Source organism: Eublepharis macularius, chromosome 3 (genome assembly GCF_028583425.1).
Source record: "Eublepharis macularius isolate TG4126 chromosome 3, MPM_Emac_v1.0, whole genome shotgun sequence".
Classification (NCBI taxonomy): domain Eukaryota; kingdom Metazoa; phylum Chordata; class Lepidosauria; order Squamata; family Eublepharidae; genus Eublepharis; species Eublepharis macularius.
The window spans coordinates 129,170,973-129,195,049 of NC_072792.1; the positions used below are offsets into that span (position 1 = coordinate 129,170,973).

The window sequence follows — 24,077 nt, forward strand, 5'->3', positions numbered from 1 at the left end:
ATAAAGTGACTTTCTGGAAGCTGTTATGTGTGTTTTATATAACGTGTGGTATGTGTATTCAGAGAGTAACATTCTGGTTCATGATAGTTTAGAGAGACCCTTCTACTGTCAAGTGTTACGTTTTATAAATAATTGTCAACGGATGTTTATTCTTCAGTGAAATTAGGTGAATGTGGGAGAAACTGGGGGGCTTCTTGATGCACTATGGACTTGTGGTCTGTGCAGGTGTTTATTTTACAACTGGAAGGAGAGAAACACTGGCGGCTGTACAAACCTACTGTGCATCTGGCTCAAGAATATAACGTTGAACCTGAGGACAGAATTGGAACTCCAACACATGACTTCTTATTAAAGGTACTGGTGCATGTGGTGTCTGGACCATAAGAGGAAGAACAGTTTCTCTTAAAATTGTATAAAAGCTCTCTGCTGGTGAAGAGAAGCTTGTCTGCATCCTCTAGATCTCAGAGGAAGCTCTTGGTCACCATGCATGCTGAGTTTATCTTACTTTGCTTCTGCCTTCACTAATACAAATTGAAAGGTGTGTATGGCAAAGTTCATGCATAACAACAAAAATATGGTCATTATAAGAATGAGCTTGAGATGACATTGGATTTATGCACCCTCTTTCCACTCATGCCTTGCTTGGAAATAAAATTCTTTCACTGTGAACTATTATTTGTTGTACTGTTCAAACACAAATCATGGTTTGTACTCGTCCCGCCTCCACCCTGGACAAATACGCCACCATATTAGTTCAGGCCTTACAAACCATGGATTGTTGTGAAAGTAGTTAGTTTCTGAGCCACAGGTGAGGCGAGGGCAAAGGATTCCGAGGCTGATTACTGCTGTTCCTTGTGAAGCATGCTTAAGTGTGTGGATGCTGTAATGCAATAGCTGATTTAATGTACACAGTATTGTGAGTATTCTGGCAACCTTCCATACACAGCGCTTTGCTTGGTTCAAGGTATGTCCCTGCTGCTCCTCCGTTAGCAGATTGTGTCCATCAGAATGCATAATGCTTAGCTGATCAGAATGATACGATCTACAGTAAATAATAGTGACTATCTTGTAAATTCACACATTTCCAGGACTTGCAGGATAATATCATAATGATATATCTAGTTTAGCATTAGGGTTTGGGGATGGAATGCTTCTGCAAGAGTACAGCTGTGCATGAAATTGGGAGGATTCTGTGAGATTGCAATTGTACATTCAGCTGTTTTAGGTTGTGTTGAGAGATTTTTTAAAAAATTAAAAGCACAGCACTGTGGCCCTTTAAAAGTCCAAATAATAATTTTAACTGTCTGCTTCTACCCATCTCCTTCTAGCCTGGAGATCTGTTATATTTTCCAAGAGGAACCATTCATCAAGCTGACACACCTCCTGGGGTGTCTCATTCTACCCATGTGACCATCAGCACATATCAGAACAAGTAAGCACGCTGCTTTGCCTTTCTAATAACATTTTATCATCAGTGACTTTGTGAGAGTGGAAGCTACAGCTCACCAACGATTGAAATGCTTTAAGTGAAGACCGGTTAAATGGTTGTTTGGATAAAGTAAGAGCAATTGCCTTTGTGTTGTTTTATTGATGATCAATTGTGCTAGCTTTTGATTCATGGACACAAGTTTGCAGCCTTGGTGTTCTCTTGGACCCTGCCTTGCTATTTGATAGGTAGGTTGCCATAGTCTCTAGAACAGCTTTTTGTTTATTTTTCTGCTTTGCTGGTTCTGTCTTGAAATACAGGGATATTATCATACTGATTCATGTTTCTGTAAGTTCCAAACTTTACTATAATGTTGTTTAAATGAGGCTGTCCTTAAGGAGTACCTAGAATATCCAGCTATTGTAAAGTTCTACACCTTGTCTCTGATTAAGGAGGCAGGAGCATATTCAGCCTTTACTTCGTTGACTGCACTGGCAGCTTCAGTCTAATTCAAGATGCTGGCTTTGACATAAAAAAGCTATTCATGGCCTGAGAGCCAGTTTGGTGTAATGTTTAAGAGCGGCAGAACTCTAATCTGGAGAACTGGGTTTGATTCCCCACTCCTTCACCTGAAGCCAGTTTGATGACCTTCTGAGAGAGCTCTCTTAGAGCTCTCTAAGCCCCACCCACCTCACAGGGTGATTGTTGTGAGGATAATAATATAACACACTTTGTAAACTGCTCTGAGTGGGCATTAAGTTGTCTGAAGGGAGGTATATAAATGAAATGTTGTTGTTATTTCACTTAACTTGGATCAGGAGATTTCTAACTGATCCTAAAGGGGTGGGATGGGTCATGGATAGGTTCATATGGGAGAAGATTCTCTTATGAGCCTCCCTATGACTTGAGATCAATTGGAGGGACCTGTCTCTAGACCAACCACGATTTCTGAAAAAGAAAATAGTTGTGTAAATAGTCATGAGCAAGCGTACAGTTGAGCATCAAACGATGAACATCCGAGCAGAGGAAAATAAAATAAAATAGGCAATATATGCATCCTCTTACTCGAAGTCTAAAATGAAGTCTCTGTGATGGCAATTTAAGACGTAGGCAGAATAATCTAGATTTTCTGTTCAGGACTCTACCTTTCAAAGCCATCTTTTTTCCTTTTTCTTTTTTTTTTTTAAATATTTTATTTTAAATTTCCAAATTCAATAAACAAAGTTAACAAACAACTGGCCTTTTTCTTTTGTGAGGTCCAACTCTCTCAGACGAATTCCAAAATCCCTCTCTTCATCTTAACTGTGTGCTCTGGACTACCACAAAATGACACAGATTCTTTGAGTCATCTTCCCTGCAATATTCCCTTTTTATCAGCCAGATTCCAGAAAGTTCCTGCTACTTTCATTGAATATGTGCTGCATCAACTCTCCCATCCCCCACTCCCAAGTCTATTGCATCCCTGGCAAATTGCAATATATACATTGATATCTGGCAAGGTTTCTAGAAATTGGAAAGTAGAGAATTGTTCTGCAGCCTTTTGATTTGACTGCCTGTAAAAGTTTTAGGTTAGCCCCTGAGCAGCCACAGCATGCAAAGTATTCTTGGGACGAAGTGTCCTTTTACTTCAAAAAGTTGTAAAACCGTTTTTACATGGCTTCTGATACCCTTTAAATATTTCTTTTACTGACCTGTACTTTTAAGATGCTTTGTTTAATTTTTTAGTTTTTATTAGCTGTTTTATTTAGTTGTTGTTTTGATTGCTTTGTTGTAAACTATTTCAAATATTTATAGTATAAGTGGAATATAAATAAATATGTGCCTTTCCTGATTGGAAAGTTAATTTTATTATAAAGAAAAGTGAACTGCAAGTAACCCATCGCCTGTGGTCACCGCACACATCACACAATCCGCATACATCCCACAATAATTTTCACTCCATATGTATTCAAGTGACCAATTTATGGTTACAGTTTTTCTTTGCATCACTGCAGAGCGTTCCCCCGCATTCACACCATACGAGGAAGCACCAGCCAGTAAAGGGAAGAATTGTATATTTTCTTGTTATATTGTGGGAGATTTTGCATGTTTTCCTGAAATATCCAAGAGAAGTCATCAGACTCACCACAAAACTTGAGTCAACCTTTTATTCAGTTTTTGGTCTTTTTGTTTGGTTCATGGGATTAAAATGACTAAACAGAGGCTATTATACTTTGGCCACATCATGAGAAGATACAACTCATTGGAAAAGACTATTAATACTAGGAAAAGAGGAAGGCTTTCAATGATAGGATGTTTTGGAGGTCATTAATTCATAGGGTCGCTGTAAGTTGACGTACCACACACACTCTAGAAGAACTATTGCTATTCCAGTCTCTTAACTATTACCATTTCTATGAGTTCTTTAGAACAACCAAATAAATGGTTCAGTAGCCTAAATGTAAATTCTTAGGCAGTATTGATTAACTGACAAGGAACATCTCATAATGAAGGGATTAATTACTAGATAGAAGCATAGCATTCAGGCAGATTTTGACTTAGCTGTAATGAATATTGTATGGAAGTAAGTAAACATTTGTTTGACACCTGGTCAAACTAGAGAACATTTAATAAAATTATCCCAACACTTAAATAAAACGAAATCCTTATTAACATAGGACATAACTGAACCTTGAAACAAAAACCGCCAGGATGTGGTGATGACAAATAGCATAACTGGCTCAAAAACGGCTAGAAAGATTTTATGGAAATTAGAGATATTACGCTAAGCATTGGTGTCTGTGCCTTGTTCATAAGCTTCAGTGTTTCCGCTCTTGACCAGCTGATTCCAGGTCCTGGGGACTATTGCTCAGCCCCATAGTATTTGTGCTGTGGAGTCCTGCAGGGTTCCATCTTGTCCCTCATGCTGTTTAACATCTACATGAAACTGCTGGGAAATGTTAATTTGGCATGAGGCACCACCAATATGCAGATGACACCCAGCTCTGTGTTGCCTTAATAGCTAAACCAGGTTTCTTGAAGTCCTAACACGTGTCTGGAGATGGGATGGATGAGGGTCAATAAACTGAAGTTCAATCCAGGCAAGATGGAGATGCTGCTGGTCGATGACAAAACTGCTTGAGTCTAAAGATTCAACCTGTTCTGAAGGGAGTTGCACTGCTCCTGAAGGAACAGGTTTCTAGCTTGCTCGTACTGCTGGATCGTGATCTACAGTTTGCATGTAGTACCTCAGTGGCACCTACTGCCTTTTATTAGCTTTGGCTGATATGCCAGCTGCAGCTGTTTCTTGAAAAACCTGATCTGGCCACAATAATCCACACTCTGATTACATCCAGGTTAGATATCTATATGTGCTTTATCTGGGGCTGCCTTTGAACATGGTCTGGAAACTTCCACTCATTCAGCAGCTAGGCTATTGTGAGTGACAGGATACAGGGATTGTCACCCCAGTGCTGAATGAACTGCACTGGCTGCCTGCTTGTTTTCTGGGCACAATTTGAGATACTAAATTCTTACGTTTAAAGTCTTAAGTAATTTGGTGACAGGGTACTTGAAGTATCACCTTCTTCCATATTGTCCAGCCTGCCAGTTAAGATCTGCCTCACAAGCCTTGCTCCCTGTGCCCTTACCTACAGAGTTGAGGTGGGTGGCAGCTAGAGAGAGGGTTTTTCAGTAATGACACCTAGCTTGTGGAATGCCCTTCCTTGTGACACTCATTGCCACCTGTGCTGCTTTCATTTAAGCACTAGGCCATAACATTTGTTTACCATTTTTTCTTAAGAGGTTTGTTTTTTTAACGCTATTTTAAATCTTGGAAGTTATTCTAAGCTGTCTGGTCTGTTTTTATGGTCTGTCTTTTATGCTGTGTGGGTTTTTTCTAATGCTGGATGCTATGGACTATCTTTTAATATTTTGTTTTTATTTATTTTGTAAGCCATTTCAGGCAGGTTTCTGGAAAAGTGGCATACAGATTTTTCAAATAAAGTAGCAATGCATATTTAAGTGATTTGAAGTAGCTATTGTTAGGCCATTGAACAGAAACATTGTCTCAGTTTTAATTTCTTTGATTTGCCTTTGCACAACAGTTCTTGGAGAGATCTTTTATTGGATGTTGTTCCCGGACTTGTGTTGGATTCAGCAAAAGAAGACATTGATTTTCGGAAGAGTATACCAAGACAGTTACTGATGGTAAAGATGCAAGGCTAAGGAAGAAACAGCGTGCGCACTGGTCTCAGAGGGAAAGTTCATAGGCTCCATTTTAAGTATAGAGTAATTTCCTAGATCTCTACTAAGAGTTCAAAAACTTTTTTGGGAAAAGATACTGGCTTTGCCTCTTAGAAACAGGCCTTACATAGTATTTGGCTCTTTTTTTAACACTGTGAGGGAGACCAGAACATGACTGCTAAGTAGAGGTGGGCATGGACTGGGGAAAAATCACAGGCCATTGGGCTGTGGTCTGTCACAGAACATGAACTTCTCACAGACCTGCCCCGGTTCGTGGACCGGTTCGTTGGTCCATGGTCTGTCACTTTTGAGGGCCTGTCAGCTGAAGCCAGCCCAATGGGGGAGCACTCATTTCCATGCCTCTTGCAAGCGAGGGACATGGAAATGGGTGCTTTAAACCCCACGCCTTGCTTCAGCTGGCAGGCGAGGAAGTCCCCACTGGTCAGCTGAAGCAAGCCGAGGGGGTTTAAAAGTTAAAGTGCTCCTTTATGCTCAGCTTTCAAGCCACGGGGAAAGGGGCACTTTGCAACCCCCCTTGGCTTGCTCTAGCTGGCTGGCTGGGGAGGAAGCTCCCCTGCCATCAGCTGAAGACAGCCCTGCAGGGCAGTGCCCGTTTCTGTGCTGCTTGCAAGCGAGGGGCACGAAAATGGGCACTTTAAAACCCGTGCCGTGCTTCAGCTGGCAGGCAGAGAAGTCCTGGGGAAGGCACGGACCAGCCCAAAAGTCATTGGGTCCATGGAAAATGCACGTCCCATGGTCCTCCAGTTCGCGAACACCGAACCACCAGTACATGTCAAATTTGCCACAGCCACAGCTAAGCCTTGATGTGCTCTTTTATCTAGTTTATTTTTATCTTGCACGTCATTCAAAGAGCTGTTTTCTTTTTCCCATTTTATCATCACATCAACCCTGTGAGGTAGGTTAGTCTGAGAGAGTATGTGACTGGCTTGAGGTCACCTAACAGGCTTCATAATGGTAGATATTTGTATCTGGAACTTTCAGATCCTAATCCACCATGGTAACCTCTATACCACAGTGGCTCCCTGTTATCTTTTATTTCTCTTTCTTGCTTGGTTTCTTTATTATGGGAACATAATTGAGTCAATAAAGATTTCTTTAAAAGGAGCCAAAGTCAGCTGAAAGCAAGTATTTTGCTTCAAAATGTTGCCAGAAGCTGACGTATTCTAAATGTGGCTTTATGAAAGATCTTTTAGTTAAAAAAAATGAATGTTTTATCCCTCAGTGCTGCAGATGTATGTTTGACTAGGAGTGTGCACTTTGGCTTTCCCGAATTGGGCTCAATTTGTATAGATTTGGGGTTCCAGTATCGGCCCCAGCATTGCTGAGCTGATTAGGGAATCCTGAAGCAAAGCTTTCCAAAGCATTTCGGAACGCTTTGGAAAGCTTCATGTAGAGCAGCAGCAGCAACACTTTCCTTGCTGTTTGCAAATGGCAAGAAAAGTGCTGGTTTGAGCTTTCAAAGCTCCCCGACCTCTTTTTTACCTGATGGGAGGGGGGAAGAGGGAGTTCCCTCTTCTCCCCTCCCATTGGATGAAAAAAACAGCCTGGAAATTTTAAAAGCTCAAATCAGCTCTTTCCAGGGCTGCTTTGAGTTTTCAAAACTCCACCAGGCTTTTTCACCCAATTGGAGGGGGGAAGAGGGCGTTCCCTCTTCCTCCCTCCCATTGGATGAAAAAGACAGCCTGGAAGTTTTAAAAGCTCAAAGCTGCTCTTTTCAGCGCTGCTTTGAGCTTTCAAAACTCCACATGGGTGGGGGGGAAGAGGGAACTCCCTGTTCCCCCCTCCCATCGGATGAGAAAGCCTGCAGGAAGTGCTGCTTTCATCTTCAGAGTGCTCCGAATATTTACAGAGCATACCGAAGCAGCTTAAATACCTGAACCCAAAGCTGCTTGCCGCTTTGGGTTTAGGGTTACTCCGTATTTTTTTCCTGCTTCGGGTAAACTTAAGCAGAAACCCGAATTTTTTTCAAGTGCACACCCCTATATTTGACACTAACAAATATAAAGCCTTAGCAATAAGTAAGTGTGAAAAAGGGACCTAAGCATACATTGTTTTCAAGATCTTACAGGTCCTCTCATCACTTTAAAAATAATACAGATGACTTGAACCTAGGATTTTGAAATTTAAGTTGAACCATTCCAGAATATATGCAGTATGTCTGACTGTAGCTTAACAAAAAGAGTCCAGTAGCACCTTTAAGACTAACCAATTTTATTTTATTGTAGCATAAGCTTTCGAGAATCAAGTTCTCTTCATCAGATGCCTGATCCGAACTGGTCAAATACAGAAGAGGAGGGGAGGGGAAAGAACGGGACATATATCACAAGAGGACAGGATGCAATTAGTGTGAAGGCAATCAAAACATTCCTTTGCTTGTAAATGTAAACATCTCCTTTTGGTGTGGAGTCAGTTTGCCGCAGTGAAGGTATACAATTCCTATGTAGTATAAGCCCTCGATAACCACAGCTCTCCCTGCCAGCTGCATGCAAGCCATACGGAATATTATCACGGACAAAACCACAGCACACCTCGCCACTGAACTTTGTCACTTCGTACTCACTCACAATTACTTCGAATTTGGTGACAACTTATATCTACAGGTGAATGGCACAGCCATGGGCACACGCATGGCACCACAATATGCTAACATATTCATGGCGGACTTGGAGCAACGCTTCCTCAGCTCCCATCCACTGGAACCACTACTATACTTAAGATTCCTGGATGACATCTTCATCATTTGGACCCATGGGAAGGAAGCCCTTGAGAGATTTCATCAGGACTTCAATAACTTTCACCCTACTATCAACCTAAGCCTGGACCACTCTACACAACAGGTACACTTCCTGGACACCACTGTACAACTACATAATGGACGAATAAATACCACCTTATACCGGAAACCAACAGACCGATACTCATATCTACATGCCTCCAGCTTCCACCCTAAACATACCACTCGGTCTATTGTCTACAGCCAAGCCTTACGTTACAACCGTATCTGCTCCGATGCTCTCGACCGAGACTCACACTTAAGAGATTTACAACAAGCATTTTTGAGACTACAGTACCCACCAAATGAAGTGAAGAAACAAATCAACAGGGCCAGACTAGTACCCAGAAACAGTCTGCTCCAGGACATACCTAAAGGAACTAACAACAGAACACCACTGGTTGTCACCTATAGCTCCCAGCTCAAACCCATCCAACGTATCATCAGGGAGCTACAACCCATCCTGGAAAATGATACCTCTCTCTCAGAAGTCCTGGGTGGAAGACCTTTCCTTGCCTACAGACAGCCCCCCAATCTTAAACGACTTCTCACTTACAATCATGAATCGGCCAGCAGGGCCACCAGCACAGGTACCAGGCCCTGCAACAGACCCAGATGCCAGCTCTGCCCCTATATCTACCCAGGGAATACAATTACAGGACCCAATGGCATCAACTACACTGTCTCTGGCTCTTACAGCTGCTCATCCTCCAATCTGATATATGCCCTCATGTGCCAACAATGTCCTTCTGCTCTGTACATTGGACAAACCAGCCAACCTCTACGCAAAAGAATAAATGGACACAAATCTGACATTAGAAATGGAAACGTCCAAAAACCAGTGGGAGAACACTTCAATCTACCAGGACATTCCACCAAAGACTTAAAAGTCGCTGTGGTTCAACAGAAACCCTTCAAAAACAAAATCCAATGGGAGGCTGCTGAATTGGAATTCATATGCAAATTTGACTCTGTCAAGCTGGGACTGAATAGAGACTATGAATGGTTATCACATTATCACAGGTAACAGATTTCCTTTACAGAGGCGTGGTCTGGGGGAGCCCAGAGACGCCTGGTGTGGGCTTTGTTTGTCAATTATCTCAGCCTGAGTGCCTGTGGGCTTTCGGGGACCACAGTTCTCTTTGTCAGATGCAGCTGGCAGGGAGAGCTGTGGTTATCGAGGGCTTATACTACATAGGAATTGTATACCTTCACTGCGGCAAACTGACTCCACACCAAAAGGAGATGTTTACATTTACAAGCAAAGGAATGTTTTGATTGCCTTCACACTAATTGCATTCTGTCTTCTTGTGATATATGTCCTGTTCTTTCCCCTCCCCTCCTCTTCTGTATTTGACCAGTTCAGATCAGGCATCTGATGAAGAGAACTTGATTCTCGAAAGCTTATGCTACAATAAAATAAAATTGGTTAGTCTTAAAGGTGCTACTGGACTCTTTTTGATTTTGCTACTACAGACTAACACGGCTAACTCCTCTGGATCTGTAGCTTAACAGTAGCCATATTCCAGATGATAAGCAAGCTGTGTTATATATATGAGAGAAACATCTACAGCACTCTTTCGTAGAGTATTTCCAGTGTGGTAATTGGGCCTAGGAAGAAAAATTCAAAGAAAGTTTTGCCAGTTCCAGAAACAACTCATGATAACTCTTTTCTTTACACATCAGATTTCACAGTAACTTGAGAGTCCTGGAGAGTTCTTCTCTAGTAATTTGGGATCTTGTTTTAAGTACTAGCATAAATTCTTCCTTTTATCTTTTTTTAGAAAGTGGATTTGTCTGAATCAGCCAAGAAATTAAGTGATTTCCTGCGACATCTTGCAGACAAACTGGAAAATGGCAGAGAACTGAAGTCATCTGACATGAAAAAAGATTTCATTATGAACAGATTACCTCCCTTCTTGGCGATTAGCTTTGACTCTTTGGCTCCAGGTGCCTTAAAAGCAATAAACTTACTGTTGGTGTTTTTCCATGAAGAGTGAGGAACAAGTTCATAACACAATAGTACAACTCTTTATTTATTCATCACTCAGAGGGGAACAGTTTGCCTCAGATGAAATAATTTGTGAATTTGTTCCAAGGCCTCTTCCAAATACTACAAAACCAAACTGAGGATCTTCAAAAAATGATTATCAGGAGGTACCTATAGAAGATTGCAGGTACTATTTCTATTAAGAGAAAAATTAAGTCTGTTTTTTCTAATAGAAGAAATAATCCCTGCAGTCTTCCATGGGAGGCTAACACTTTAGATGTTACCGTGATAATGGAATTTGACTTTTTGTGAAGGATATTATTTCAGCCTTTTTCAGTCTGTGTTGGTTTCTAATTTCCTTCTGTGTTCAATTCAATGTGCTGGTAGTTACCTTTAAAGTCCTATACTGCCTGGGACCATCTAGTCCCATATAAACCTCTCCAATCATTAAGACCAACTTCATAGAGCCTGCGTTGGGTGCCCCCACCATGTGATACGAGTTTGATAGCAACCTGAGAAAAGGTCTTTTCCACCATTGCACCATAACTATGGAATTCTTTCTCCAGGGGCAATTAATCTATACTCCTTGATCACTGTATTCCACCAGCCTGTGAAGATTTTTTTTCTGTTTCATCTGGCATACCCTTACTCACCCTCGTTTTAAATTGTTGAATTTATATGTACTGTTTCTAAAAGGTGATTTCTATTCTCTTTTAATTGTTCATTGCCTTGAGGGCCCTAATTTCAGCAGAAAGGTGCCGTACAAAAGTTTTAAATAAATATTTTCAGGGTACACGGCAGTGACTTATTCTTAATTGAGAGAGACGAGCGGTTCCTACCTCTTTGAAGTAATGTGGTTATATTTTTCTTTTTAGGAGGAAAGCTACCCAAAGTTGACAGCACAATCAGATTGCAGTTTAAAGACTATACTGTAATTACAGTGGAGCCAGATCAAGATCCTTTGGTGGGTATGCTGCGAATGCCTGTGGAGAAGAGATTTTCAGTAAAGCTTTCTGCTTTGTTACAGTGGCTTTGTGTTATTTTTAGACTACTTAGTTGCATCCCACAGCACCTTGTCAGTTTTTATGACACTGTAGTGACACTGTTGCTGTGTTCTGAAAAGTGAAGGTGAAATGAAAAAAAAAAACCCTAGACTTCCAACTTTAAAAAAAATATAATCAGGTTTGGCATTAGGTGAGGAATTCACTAATTTTATAAGAACTGTACTGATTGTTGCTACCCACACAAGAGATGGTGAGGCTTCTGCATCTATCTTCTGTGGGTATCTGATTCCAATTTACATTCACTGTTGCTTGATTGATAATCTGTCTTGATTCTCAGGATGATGCGCACAAAGAGATGATTTATATCTATCACTCCTTAAAGAACAAGAGACAAGGCCATATGATGGGGGATGAAAATATGAACGAGGAAGGAATACCACAGGTTTGTCCATTCTGTTTGTAAGGGCCTGTGGCAAAAGTGTTGATTGCTTTGTTCAGTCAAATATCTGTAACAAATACTTTTTTATTTTAAAGACTCAGGGATTACGGTTTCCACTCTCCCATATGGATGCGCTGAAGCAAATCTGGAGCACTGATACCATCTGTGTGAAGCAACTGAATCTTGCTTCGGATGCAGAGAAAGAAAACTTGGTATTATCATTGTGGAGTGAGCGGCTCATTGAAGTAATCTGAAGGTATAAGCCAGCCAAAGTCGAGCAGTTCTAGCTATTGTGGACATGACTTCTCAGCCTTTTGGCTCAGATCAAGTGCAGTATCTGTTCTTATCAGCTCAATAGGGCAGCACATTCCGCATTGACTGGTGGGCAGGTCTGGATTTCACTGGGAAATTTAAAGGAACTTAAGGCATGATCTAGCCAAAGTTAAAAATGCCCAACTCTGCTTGTGTGGAAGAGCAAAATGTTGCCTCTCAATTTTGTAGATGTTTTTTTTCCCCTTGTAACATAAACATATTTGATTATGTATTCCAAAACACCAAGTAAAATAACCCATGAGTGTGTGGGCTTAAAAAAGTAAAGCAATTTCTATTTGATTTCTTGAAATGTAGAATGAGAACACCAAGGAGGATGTAAACCGATCAAGCCCGGGGGGATGGGAGTTGCCTAGCCTTCCTGGTTGAACAGGTAGCTTGTTGCTACTGTACTAGAAGGTTTAGACATTTATTTCCTAAAGCGACCTACTGAATAGCACTTAGTAATGTAGGCTACAAAGTGAAGTATTTCCAGAATTGTAAGTGTATTTAAGGCCACCTCATGTTAGAGAAATAGCCAACTGAGCATATTTTGTTATTAATTCTCTCCACTTATATTTTCCCAATGAGTGGTATATTCTCCAATTGGTACTTCTAGCAAAATTTAGAGGTTAGAAGATGATAAGCTGCATTTATTCTAGAAAACATTTCTTTAGTGAATGTTAATTTGGGGGCATGACTTACGATATGATTATGCTATGCTACATTAGATGGAGGTTTATCTTCTGGGTTTAAAATAGGTCATCAGAGGGCTTTCACAGCATGGTAGAAAGAACCCTCCTTGTATAAAGCAAATGTTGGGCTCTTTTAGTGTAAACTCTATGCCCTTCATAGGTACTAGCAACAGTGTAGAAATAGTTCTGCTGCCTAAAAAGGCTTCAACACCAGTAGGTTGCTGAGAATATGAAACCACTGTGGGGGTCTTTTATACTATATTGTTGCCCTTTCCTTTCAGCCACAATACCTCTGTTGTGATAGAAAAAGCTATGTAAATAACTACACTTCCTGTAGCCTTCTCAGGCAGTATCTGCCATCTTGGGCTACTTGGGGAGTGACTGATCATTCCTGAATGACCTTCTGCCCACCCATGGCCTAGAGCTACTCTACAGGTTCAGGAATATTGTGACAAAGCCTCTTTATCATCACTTCAGGAGGGCAAATTGCATTTTTGAGCATTCCCTCGAGAACAAAACCCCTTTAAAAACTCGTGTATCTTGGGGAAGACTAGTTTAAACCCTTTGAATAGTCCACCATGAATGCAGGTGGACTATACCATGTTCTTTTTCTAAATAAATAGATCTCATTTGTAGCACTGTATAATTGAGTGAAGGATCTGAGCAATTTTTATATTCACTGTAACCATTGAAGACAGCTGCATGGCGTGTTCAGGGGGGTATCTTTATACAAAAGAAAGACCACAAATGACAATGTATTTTAAAGTGTTTTAATCCAATGACACAGAATCATGCCATTTATATACACTACAGTCACATAAGGTCACTTTTTAAACAAAATGCAAAAGATTGGAACATCAGTTAGTAGTTGCTAAAAATTATTGCCTTTTGAGACAGTACAAAAGGAACAAGGTAGATGATCTTCCCCTCTTCCCTGCAACATTTTATACAATATAATATACATTTACAAATTTAAATTAAACTGCTTAGCGCATGATCCAGCTCCTGCACTGTGGTTGCAGCACTTCTATATGGATAATTCTCAAAGGCTCAATTCTGTTTCCCCAACCAATCCTCCCTCTATTCTCAGTGTAAATTACTGGTGCTATAGGTCAGAAGTAACTTGTACTGAGTGAAGGGGTGGTGTCTAGATGGGGTTCCACAGAACAGCTCTGGGCAACCCCTGTCTGCATGCAGGAGCAGTGGACATGGGACTGGATCAGACTTCCACGACATAACACTGATAGGCCAGCGGAGATGAATTGAGGTTCACTAGATAATTATTGCATAGTCTTCAAAGCACAAAATTTTGGAAGTTTTTCTATCGTGTTTGATATTTAACAGACAGTTTCTTGTGTTTATTACTAAGTGCCTTAGATGAAAATATATTTAAAGACTTAGATATTTGTAAAAAAAAAACCAAAAAACTTTTTTGCATTTTTAATCTAAAGTGCAATTAGGGCATTATTCCACTTATACAACAATGCACTTTCACATAGCTCTAGTAAATCACTCTGTCCCTAGGTAACATGTAACAGTGAATGCTGCTGTTACAGGTGGCAATTAATGTAGTTCCCTAAGGTGTCCTGCCCTACTTGGGAGTTGTTGTACTGCAAACTGCAGTAGGAGATGACACATGGCCTGGGAAGTTGTGCTTCCATGTGTCTATGATTTGCTTGGCTGGGGCTACAGCTGAGGGTTAGGACCAGCCCTTAGGTAGATTTTCTTACTATCTCTTCATATAAAAATAGTTTATCCACATTTTTGCTGGTGGTAAACCTTGCAGCTTTAGATTTCTTATCTACTGTAGTCTAATTCAGAAGTAAAAAGAAAAAAGTCTCTTTTTTTGGTTGTAGCTTACTGATACTGATTTTATTTACTTACAAGGTTACATTTAAGTCATACTGAAACCAGTACTAGAAAAAACTGCTGCAGCTCGGGCAATAACCAGATCCAGTATCCTTAAGCATGTAATCGCCAGCTGAATATGCTCTCCTTTGCAATCCAAAGCTGAGGATGGACACATGAAGCTCCCTCTTTTTAAAAAGTGCCATTGCTCCTTTTTCTTGCCAAACTAGCAAGAATCTTTTAAAAATAATTTCATGTATGCTGCTGTGGAGTGAAGAGAACAGCTGCAAGAACACACCTTTCTCTATTACGGTGACAGCATCACCCTATGAACTGGCATTTTAAACCAAAACTTACATTCAAGTGACACAATACTTGACATGGATCAAATGACTAAAGATGGGAAAAGTTTCTTGGGTAGAAGAGACCCAAGTCTGAACTTCATTTATGCTGGAGTTCAAGGTATGAACAGCTCCTTTTGCACACTTTTTTAAAATAGCAGGCTCATTCGGTTTTCAAAACACTTGAGTGCTGATACAGCTTTTTAGAAAATGGTTTGTCTAGTATGCAACATCTCCCTTCTCAAGTTGAACTAGAAGTTTTGCCCAGAGCAAGTAGACCCTTTGCCCCCTTTTTTAATACACTGATCCATGAAATTAGTTAGAGAAAGCAATTTGAGATGATCAAGAAATCCAGTGACAGTTGCAGTTATCACAAGACTACAGTATTGGACAGTATGTGTGAGTGGATTGCAAGGTAGACTCGTTTTCGCTTGAAAGTGAGCTGAATCAGCTAATCAGAACAGAGCACTAGAGGCAGAAACATACCATCTATCCATGCCCATTTTGTCCAATATAAACCTCTCTGGCCACTGATGCCCATAAAAATGTTTTTCCAAGTGTGCAAATGGAAACTGTGGAAGCTTTAGACTGGGAAAACAATTCAGGAGAAAAAAGCACTGGAGCTCTGATCTAATTCAGCATCTCCTACATCTATGGAAACAGATGCCATGAGATTTAGTCGCATCTCCTGCACAGTATTTTAGAGCTTTAAAGCAATAGCCACTGAGCAATGAATGTCATTTACCCAGCCCATAAATTCTTGCTTTTAAGCAAATATGGGCTGGGCTGGTAGAATGATCTAATGTCATACAGTCAAAACTAATTCTTAGACAGCTTTCGTACAAAGAATGAAATTCAACTGCAGATATGTCAGATTTGTGTGGAAGTATAGTCTCCATCAGCTTGTATTTTCAGTGTTGTCACAGAATTTTTATCTAAATACTGTAAACTGTTTTATGGATAATAATATACTCCTGAGAACAGAGAACCAATAGCAAGAAATAAACTGCCTTTTCACATACAATTCTCATCTCATAACATTGGTTTTATTACCATTTTGAGATTCTTTGGATATAGGCCAAGTAGTATAGTGTATGTAAAGTATAATGATGAAGTTTACCCTGAGGCTAATCACTTGTGATCTTCCAATACAAGATATTTATACAAGAAAAAAGTGCAATAATCAATAAGCTTCCATGAGCAGTTTTAAAAACTGGAGAAGAAAAGCTTCTCAGCTAAAAGTTTTACAGAGCTTTCCTTACCCAGACCCACAAAAAGTTACAAGAACACAAAATAAGCAGCAAGAGACTGCAGAGTCACCATGGCAACATCTGCTACTGGTCACTGCTTAATAGGACCCTGTGCTAAATCTGCTACTGGTCCCATCTGGGAAGGCTGCTTATCCAGGATAAACTTAGTCTAGTTGTTTCTTTAAACTGGACTCTATGCCAAATATGATGGTGAAGTCAGGCAGATTCTCTGTGGTCCAGTGATGTGTGACTTCAGTAGTTTTTCAAGAATACGTTGAAGGCCACATTGGTCCATGTTTTTAATGTCTTTATAGTTGCAAGGGCAACTCATAAGATTTCAAAGTCCCATCTCTGTGTGCATTCACTGATACTGAGCTGATTTACAACAATGTGGTTCCTGTCGTAGTAATATCCTCCTAAAATATGAAAAGTATAACACTGGTGTTTAGTACAGACTATTTAATTAACTATTTGGAAGCAGAGTTTTTTGTTTCACGTAGTAGATGCTTTGTATTTTTGAAATGCGCAGCTGAATGTCACTTTTTCATAACTGGGCATGTTTGACCATTGTTTTCAGCTACTCTGAAAAGAAATAGGTAACCAGTCTCTCACAATACATATCAGGAATAGGAAAGAAATCTCACAGTCCCACTGTAGAATGTAGTGGGAGATGCTCAGAATACAAATGGATAATTTACAATGACTTCCTTTATGGATAGTACTCATGAACGGGGTAGCTGCTGGGCAGCTCCAGGTACAACTGAGTATCTCAGGGCTACAATTGCACCTCTTAACACAACATTCTTTGGAACGGCAAGACTGATGGATGCCATTCCCTGATGCAGGTAGGGCCACGGTGTTTCTTTGACAGCAGCATCCCTGGAACTTTCCCAAGAGCTAAACATGTTATGATCACTGTGGCAAAATGAATTCTCAGAATATTAGAGCTGCTTTTCCATATCAGATTTGAAAATGGCACTTTTCCAAAAGGAAAGGTTGCAGAAAGGGATTATTAGATAGCAGTTACAGATATGTACATAGGAAACTTACATTAATTTTCATAATGGACTGGTTCACACACAACACCAACTCACAGGTCAATTCTACGTCAACAAGCTTCAGCTTGATTCTGGTTTACAATTTTGACTTTCAGGCAACCTATTGTTCACTGAGGAACAGGGATGGAAGCAGTCACAGTGCAAAAGGGGAGGGGGCGAGGGAATGCAGGAGCATTACGCCTGAATCAAAACACTGCATGGGGAACCTGAAGCTGTTATTGCAAGTAAAGTAAGAATATATGTAATGACCTTTACTATCTATACCAGTGGTTCCCAAAGTGGGCAGTTCTGCTACTGGGGGACAGTGGGATTACACTGGGGCGGCACTAGAGGTGGTAGGGTGGTGCTGAAGGTGGGCCTCTCCAAGCACCTTGTTGGCTTTTTTGATTGACCAGGCTATAACCTAGAGTGAGACACTGTCCTCGCTTCAAGTTTCTGCCTCTGCATGGTGTTGAAATCTGGTGGAAACAATGGGGATTTTTAGTAAACATGCCACTACAATTCTAGTAAGACTAGTACAGTTTAATTAATCTAAAAAGTTTTAATTAGATATTGAACAAATGCAATTGATTGTTACTGTTTGGGATTTTATTGATTTTTTAAAAAAATCTTTAGTGGGTCGTGCAAACTGCTATTCTGAATAATGCATTTTATTGGGTTTGAGAGAGGGCACTGAAGATGAGTTTATGGAACTGAGGGGATGGTGACCTGAAAAAGTTTGGGAACCACTGGTTTATATGTTTCACAAGCTAGTGTTCCAAAGCCTGATCAAGTAGTAGACCTGGCTCACATAGATGCACATACTTATTCCAGGTAAGCTTAGACTATAAGTAATTTAAACAACTAATTTAAGAGCAATAATGGACACAGACTTTAGTTAGTACCTTTGATATCAAGAACAAGCTGGTCACTGAGGTACGAGCTAATGGTCCCATCCTGGTTGAGTGCCCATTTTTGTCTTGCCTTTCCATGTTCTACCCACAGTGCTACTTTAGCACCTGGTACATCTCTGCCACCAATGACATCCAGACAAGCATCATTAACCTAGAAGTATATTAAAAATAGAACTTGTTGATTTCTATGAAACAATCCAGTAGTTATATATGTTTTGGTAGAGATGCCTAGAGAAAATGTGCTGTAGTTGCCACTTGCCAACTGATTGTACTTATCACCACAACTGATTAATGAAGAAAACAAGTTATCACTTTTATTACTACTCCATTTAACGCAGACATTTTACTTGACCAGTTAAAAACAAACATTTATGTGATCCAGGCCAACAGTGCATTATAGATAAATACAGCCCTGTCCGTCACCATTTCTATATGCAGATGTGGCCTAACCGCAAAGCAATCCTAGGATTTCAATATTCTCCAGAAGGCAACCATTTTTCTGCTTCTAATCTCAAGTATGCTTCAGTCCAGAGCAAAGGAACATAAATGGGACAGTTTATATCAGATATGAAAATAGCTATGGTTGGCACTGTGTAGCAAAGGCTAAAAATTCACCTTCTGTGTGCAAAAGGATTCGCACATTATCAGTCAGTGTCATTAAAACAATGCCTCCCCGATGGCTCAGTTTCTGAATACCTCCTGAATACAGTAAGCCAAAGGAATTTTTGGGATATAAAAGTTTACTGCTTTATTCCACTGTTCTTTAGACATGCATCTTACCTTAGCGTCAACCCTGGTGATGCCTTACAGAAACATTAAAATAACCTTCCAAGAGACAGAGTAATTATTAATGGCTTTGTTTTGTTTCTGACTGGTGCAGCCAGAGAAATCTGACTGAAATGAGAACCCTGTAGCAATGCAGAAGAATATTGTAACTAGACAGCATTGCGAACGGAAAAAACCCATGAACAGCCCGTTCGTCTGTTCACAAACAAGCCGTTCATGAGGCTCCATTCTAAACGAACAAGTGGTCATTGCAAGCCTCTGTTGCCTTCGTCAGCAGTTCGTCAAGCCAGACAGTCTGGGGCCTTTCAGTCAATTCCCCTGGCAACAGCAGGGATTGAACTCTGAACTCCTGGCTTTCCTTCTGGCTTTAACCCTTCAAAATACTTCCAGCAGAGTCCTGTTTTTGCCACTGTGAAGAGAAAATGTCAACAAAGGGGGAGACCCATGCATCATGCCTTTCCCAGGGAGCAATCTCTCTGAAACTTGGGGGGTCTTCGAAGGACAGTGAGGACTATGTCCCCTGCAAATTTGGTAGGTATTGGACATTGGGAAGGTCAGTTTGTGGGGTGTTTAAAGGGCCCTGCCCCTTGCGTGTGGCAGGAAAGGGCCCTTTAAACTATCAGCTGGCAGGCAGCATGGGGGAATACCCCCTGCCACCTGATAGTTTAAAGGGATCTTTAAAGGGCAACAAACAACTGGTAGACTCCTGGGGAGCACAGCAGGGGTTCTATGTCCACCGATTGAGTGACAAGAACTACCAAATCTGGTCGGAAAGGATTAAGACTTGACTCGTTGAACTAGAAGTGTGGGACACGGTGAAAGATGTGAAACCTACCGGGGACCTGCAGAAAGAAGCCAAATGGGTAAAAGACGACAACCAGGCGAGATCCATTAACAACGAACATGTTTGTGAACAGGGTCATGTTTGTTATTGTTCGTTGTTCGTGGATGGCAATGAACAACTAACAGCTTGTTTGTGGTTTTTTCCCCGTTCATGCCCATGTCTAATTGTAACATTTTAGAGAGACATAAGTGCAAGTTGCTAATACATCAGAATTTAAAAAGATACACAAGTAAAATAATTTGTAGTTCCCTGAAGTACCCAACAAATGTCACAAGTTGAATGATCTTTATATGGTTTTAAAGCATGCCCTAGTTTCTGCACAAACAAGTCTAATACCATATTTATACAATCAAGAAATTACTTTGTGAATGCAGTGGAAAAACAGGTCTGTAACTAGGGAATGGTGGTGGAAACAGTTGGTTGGATGATTGTAAAGAGAAAAAAAACCAAAGTTCCTTCTGAGCCCAGAGTTAAACTGAGATTTAAGCCAAGCACACATGGGTCTAAGTATGATGCATATACAACAGGAGGATTCAGGAAAAAGGAAAAAGATAGTTCTTAGTTGGGGGGATGGGATTTTTTTTCTACTCTTAAGAGTAGAAACAGTATGACAAAGCAGAGAGAATTAAAACTACAGTTTCAGTAACTAGCAAAACACCTTGGATTTGATGAGTCCACATCTGTAGAGCCAGATCTGAGTATCCTTGCCATTTAATGGGGAAAGACATACTGACGTAGCTCTGGCGTCTATTAGATTCCCAGCAATGGTCAGATACTTATCTTGGGATCTGTTCTTTATTCTAAAGTATACGGCTGGCTGAAATAGAGAATAATAATTACCATCTTGTTCTTTGAATTGAAGCTCAAATCTCTTTTACCATCACATAAATTAACTTTTCTTTGTTGCACCCAAAACAAGTCACTTGTATATGAGCATTAAAAGGGCAGAACATTTCCACAACTGGTAGAAAACTAGTCTGATATACTTGTAGTCTCATGAAATAGGCCTTGTCCAAATTTATTCAGCAGCAAAACCCAACTGAAAATCAGTATTTTTTTAAAAAATGTCTCTCTCTCCAAAAGATATTGGTACTTTTTAAAGAAACGTTTTCTATGATACCTGTTTCACAGGACGAAGGGAGCCAATTACTCTCCAGCCAGTAAACCGAGTCCAGTTTAAAATCTTGCTGGGTTCAAGGAGAAATTGTTTCCCTAAGAAGTTGCTTCCTTCATATGCAATCCACCTAGTTTAAAATGGAACACAAACTTGCATAACAGCTTTACAAAATACTTGTAACACTTTCACAAGTTTTAAACACCTATATTTCATTATATATCCCAAACATCTAGCAGAGTAGCCTGTTGGAAGAAAGACAACACCCATGCCAATCCCAATTATAATAAAACAAGTACAGACGAAGGGTTACCATGTTTTCACAGGACATAAGAACATCTCTAATTCAGACAGGGTGCTGGGCAGCCATTTGTGTTTTCCTATTCTGAACATTCAGAAGTGTTGCAAATAGAATTCCTGACTGGCAGCTGAGATTCTCTCAGAAGCTCTTCACTGTATACCTCACTTTCTGATGTAAAATGGGTAGCTTTGCCCCTAGACTCTCTTCTTTATACTACATTCTTGGTGCTAAGTTTGTTGAGTCTGAGGTGCCTGGAGAAGTCATATTTATTCTCCCAGGTATTTGCTTTGTCATAGGTTATCTGCTCCAGGGCCCTACGTTTTGCTTTCTATTCTGCAATTTCTTGCTGTTAATATTTATTTTTCTGCTAGTATTTTTAGGGGTAAATGCTTTCCTTTCATTTTTTCCCCTCCAGTTACAAATACTACACTGAAAATCCACATCTGATGAAAACTTGAGCTTTCTGTATCAGTTTTTCTTCAAAATTATTCCAAAATGTACTTCCTGTTTTGCCAGCTTGACAGACTCTAATGTATCCATTTTTGCCTGTTCTATCTTGCTTGCAACACGAATGTTAACAATTCTATTAATCTTCACTTCTATCATTTCAAAAGGCAGTATTGCAAGATTAGTACATCAATAGTACGTCAATATATAGACAGGTTGGTAGGTGAGAAGGATGAAAGAAATGGGGAAATTGAACATCCCTCCCCCAGCATGTCCTTGCATGTTCTTATTTCACATATTTGCAGAACACAAAGGAGTGTATGTAAGTTTCTGTATCAGATAACTGTGATCTCTCTAGTCAAATTTTTATGTTAACAAGTTGTTTTAGCCAAGTTACCTTTATGCAAAAATACAAGAGTTACCTACCTTTGAGCAAAAGAAAAAAAGGTACATGATTATTTTGTGCATACCAAATTGAAAAGTGGAAACATAAAATATGCTGCAAAAAGGGAATGGACTAATCTGAAACTGGTATTTTGCATAATAAAATCCATGATAATGTCAGTAACGAGCAAAACCTGGCCATTGTTGTTTAAGAAAGCTCCACTTTAGTACAAATTGGGAAAATCATGCAATACAAATACTGAGTCAATCAGCTGACCAATCTCAATAGGAGGAAGGCACAAACAGAGGTATATATGGAAACAAGGTTAAAAAGGCTACAGAAATAACTTTTTGAACTTAAAACTTATTCATAATGGTTGTTGTGGGTTTTCCGGGCTGTATTGCCGTGGTCTTGGCATTGTAGTTCCTGACGTTTCGCCAGCAGCTGTGGCTGGCATCTTCAGAGGTGTAGCACCAAAAGACAGAGATCTCTCAATACAGCCCGGAAAACCCACAACAACCATCGTTCTCCGGCCGTGAAAGCCTTCGACTTATTCATAATGTTCATATATATTTGCCACACACTGAATTTGCCATATATGAAATGATACACAGGGCCAGGGAGAATCATAACCTGGGTTTTCAGGTGACCATGTTCTTGGAAATGATTTTAACCACTTAAAGGACTTTAATGAGGCATTCACACTTACACCTGCTTGTGTCATTTGCAAAGAATGAAAGTCTAGGGCGTCATTACCTTAGCCTTCCAGCATTTGATACGTTGCAAGCCTTATTACCATGATTTATTTAAAGTGGCAGGTACTAGTGCCCCAGACTTTCTGAATACTTTTGAGTTTCTTCTGGCACATCATTCCTAAATTTATCATCAACTATTACCATGTAAGAGTGAATGAAATATAGTTTGGGAGATTCTTTTTTTTATATAGCAACCACTGCAGGGAAGGAAAAGGAGCACAGAAAAAAAGAGAGCACACATGCACACATCTTATTGGAGAAGTGAGACTGGGGAAAGTGGGCGCTCACTCCCCCGCCCCCGCAACCCCCCCCCCCAGAAAATCCTTACGGATCAAAGGCAGAATGGCCAATTTGACTTTAGAGACATGGCAGTTAACTAGTCACTTAGCTTCAGCTAAATAAAGGTAAATACAGAGGCTGCCTTGGTACAGCTAGTAAAGGCAACACACACTGTGTGTATATATATAAAAATAGGATAAAGCACCAAAAGTCTACTACATTCTCTGGAGAACACAGGTATTCTATTCTCAGTGGGATAATTTGTATAATATGTACTTACTGTCCACTTCTCACCCATACAGATTGGGTAAGAAAATGAAGATCCTTATTCAGAACGGAACTGACAGCTTCTTGCAGGTGAAGCTCTCTGCCTTCACAATTCTCTAAAGCAAAAAGGCTGATGAAGGACTCAGCAAAAACCTATAAGGAAGAGAAACATTTGGTAACATCTGTACTGAGATAAACAAATCACAGCTAAGGAGGAAGCATTCCTCACCTTTTTGCAGGTCTCACTCTACACACCCTCCGGGCAGGGCTTAATTTGGTAAACTAAACCAAAGTTCCACTATAAAATCTTAACTAAGAGCCAAGCTATAAGTGACACCTGACACAGGCTGGACACTTGTCAGCTTACCTCAAGTTTTGATGGGAAATGTAGGCATCCTGGTTTTACAGCTTGGCTCGCCGTTTAACTGAAGTTTACAGAACCCCCCCCCCCACACACACACGCAGCAGAGGGGAAGGGAGGCACCTGGCAAGAGCCTGACACCTGCACTCCCCTCCAGACTGCATGTTCTCCCTCCCATAGACTGCTGCTCTGTAAACTTCAATTAAATGCAGAGACAAGCAACAAGACCAGGATGCCTACATTTCCCATCAAAACTTGAGGGAAGCT

The 24,077-nt window shown here is 40.3% G+C and overlaps 2 protein-coding genes and 1 pseudogene across 2 annotated transcripts in view; 2 read left to right on the plus strand and 1 right to left on the minus strand.

Moving 5' to 3' along the window:
• RIOX2 (ribosomal oxygenase 2) overlaps positions 1–12,474 on the plus strand; it is an 18,763-nt gene extending 6,289 nt beyond the window's left edge. Inside the window, exons 4-10 of the mRNA XM_054973713.1 lie at positions 226–354; positions 1,329–1,432; positions 5,512–5,614; positions 10,229–10,394; positions 11,310–11,398; positions 11,776–11,880; positions 11,973–12,474. Of these exons, the coding sequence (XP_054829688.1) occupies positions 226–354; positions 1,329–1,432; positions 5,512–5,614; positions 10,229–10,394; positions 11,310–11,398; positions 11,776–11,880; positions 11,973–12,131 (855 nt within the window). The 3' untranslated portion in view covers positions 12,132–12,474. The remainder of the gene's footprint in view (positions 1–225; positions 355–1,328; positions 1,433–5,511; positions 5,615–10,228; positions 10,395–11,309; positions 11,399–11,775; positions 11,881–11,972) is intronic.
• LOC129326807 (U2 spliceosomal RNA) lies at positions 12,176–12,395 on the plus strand (annotated as a pseudogene).
• Positions 12,475–13,635: 1,161 nt separating the features above from the next.
• Positions 13,636–24,077, minus strand: part of CRYBG3 (crystallin beta-gamma domain containing 3) — a 77,833-nt gene continuing 67,391 nt past the window's right edge. The window contains exons 18-22 of the mRNA XM_054973711.1: positions 23,463–23,602; positions 21,022–21,145; positions 20,560–20,718; positions 18,263–18,422; positions 13,636–16,736 (exon numbers count right to left, since the gene is read on the minus strand). Of these exons, the coding sequence (XP_054829686.1) occupies positions 16,648–16,736; positions 18,263–18,422; positions 20,560–20,718; positions 21,022–21,145; positions 23,463–23,602 (672 nt within the window). The 3' untranslated portion in view covers positions 13,636–16,647. The remainder of the gene's footprint in view (positions 16,737–18,262; positions 18,423–20,559; positions 20,719–21,021; positions 21,146–23,462; positions 23,603–24,077) is intronic.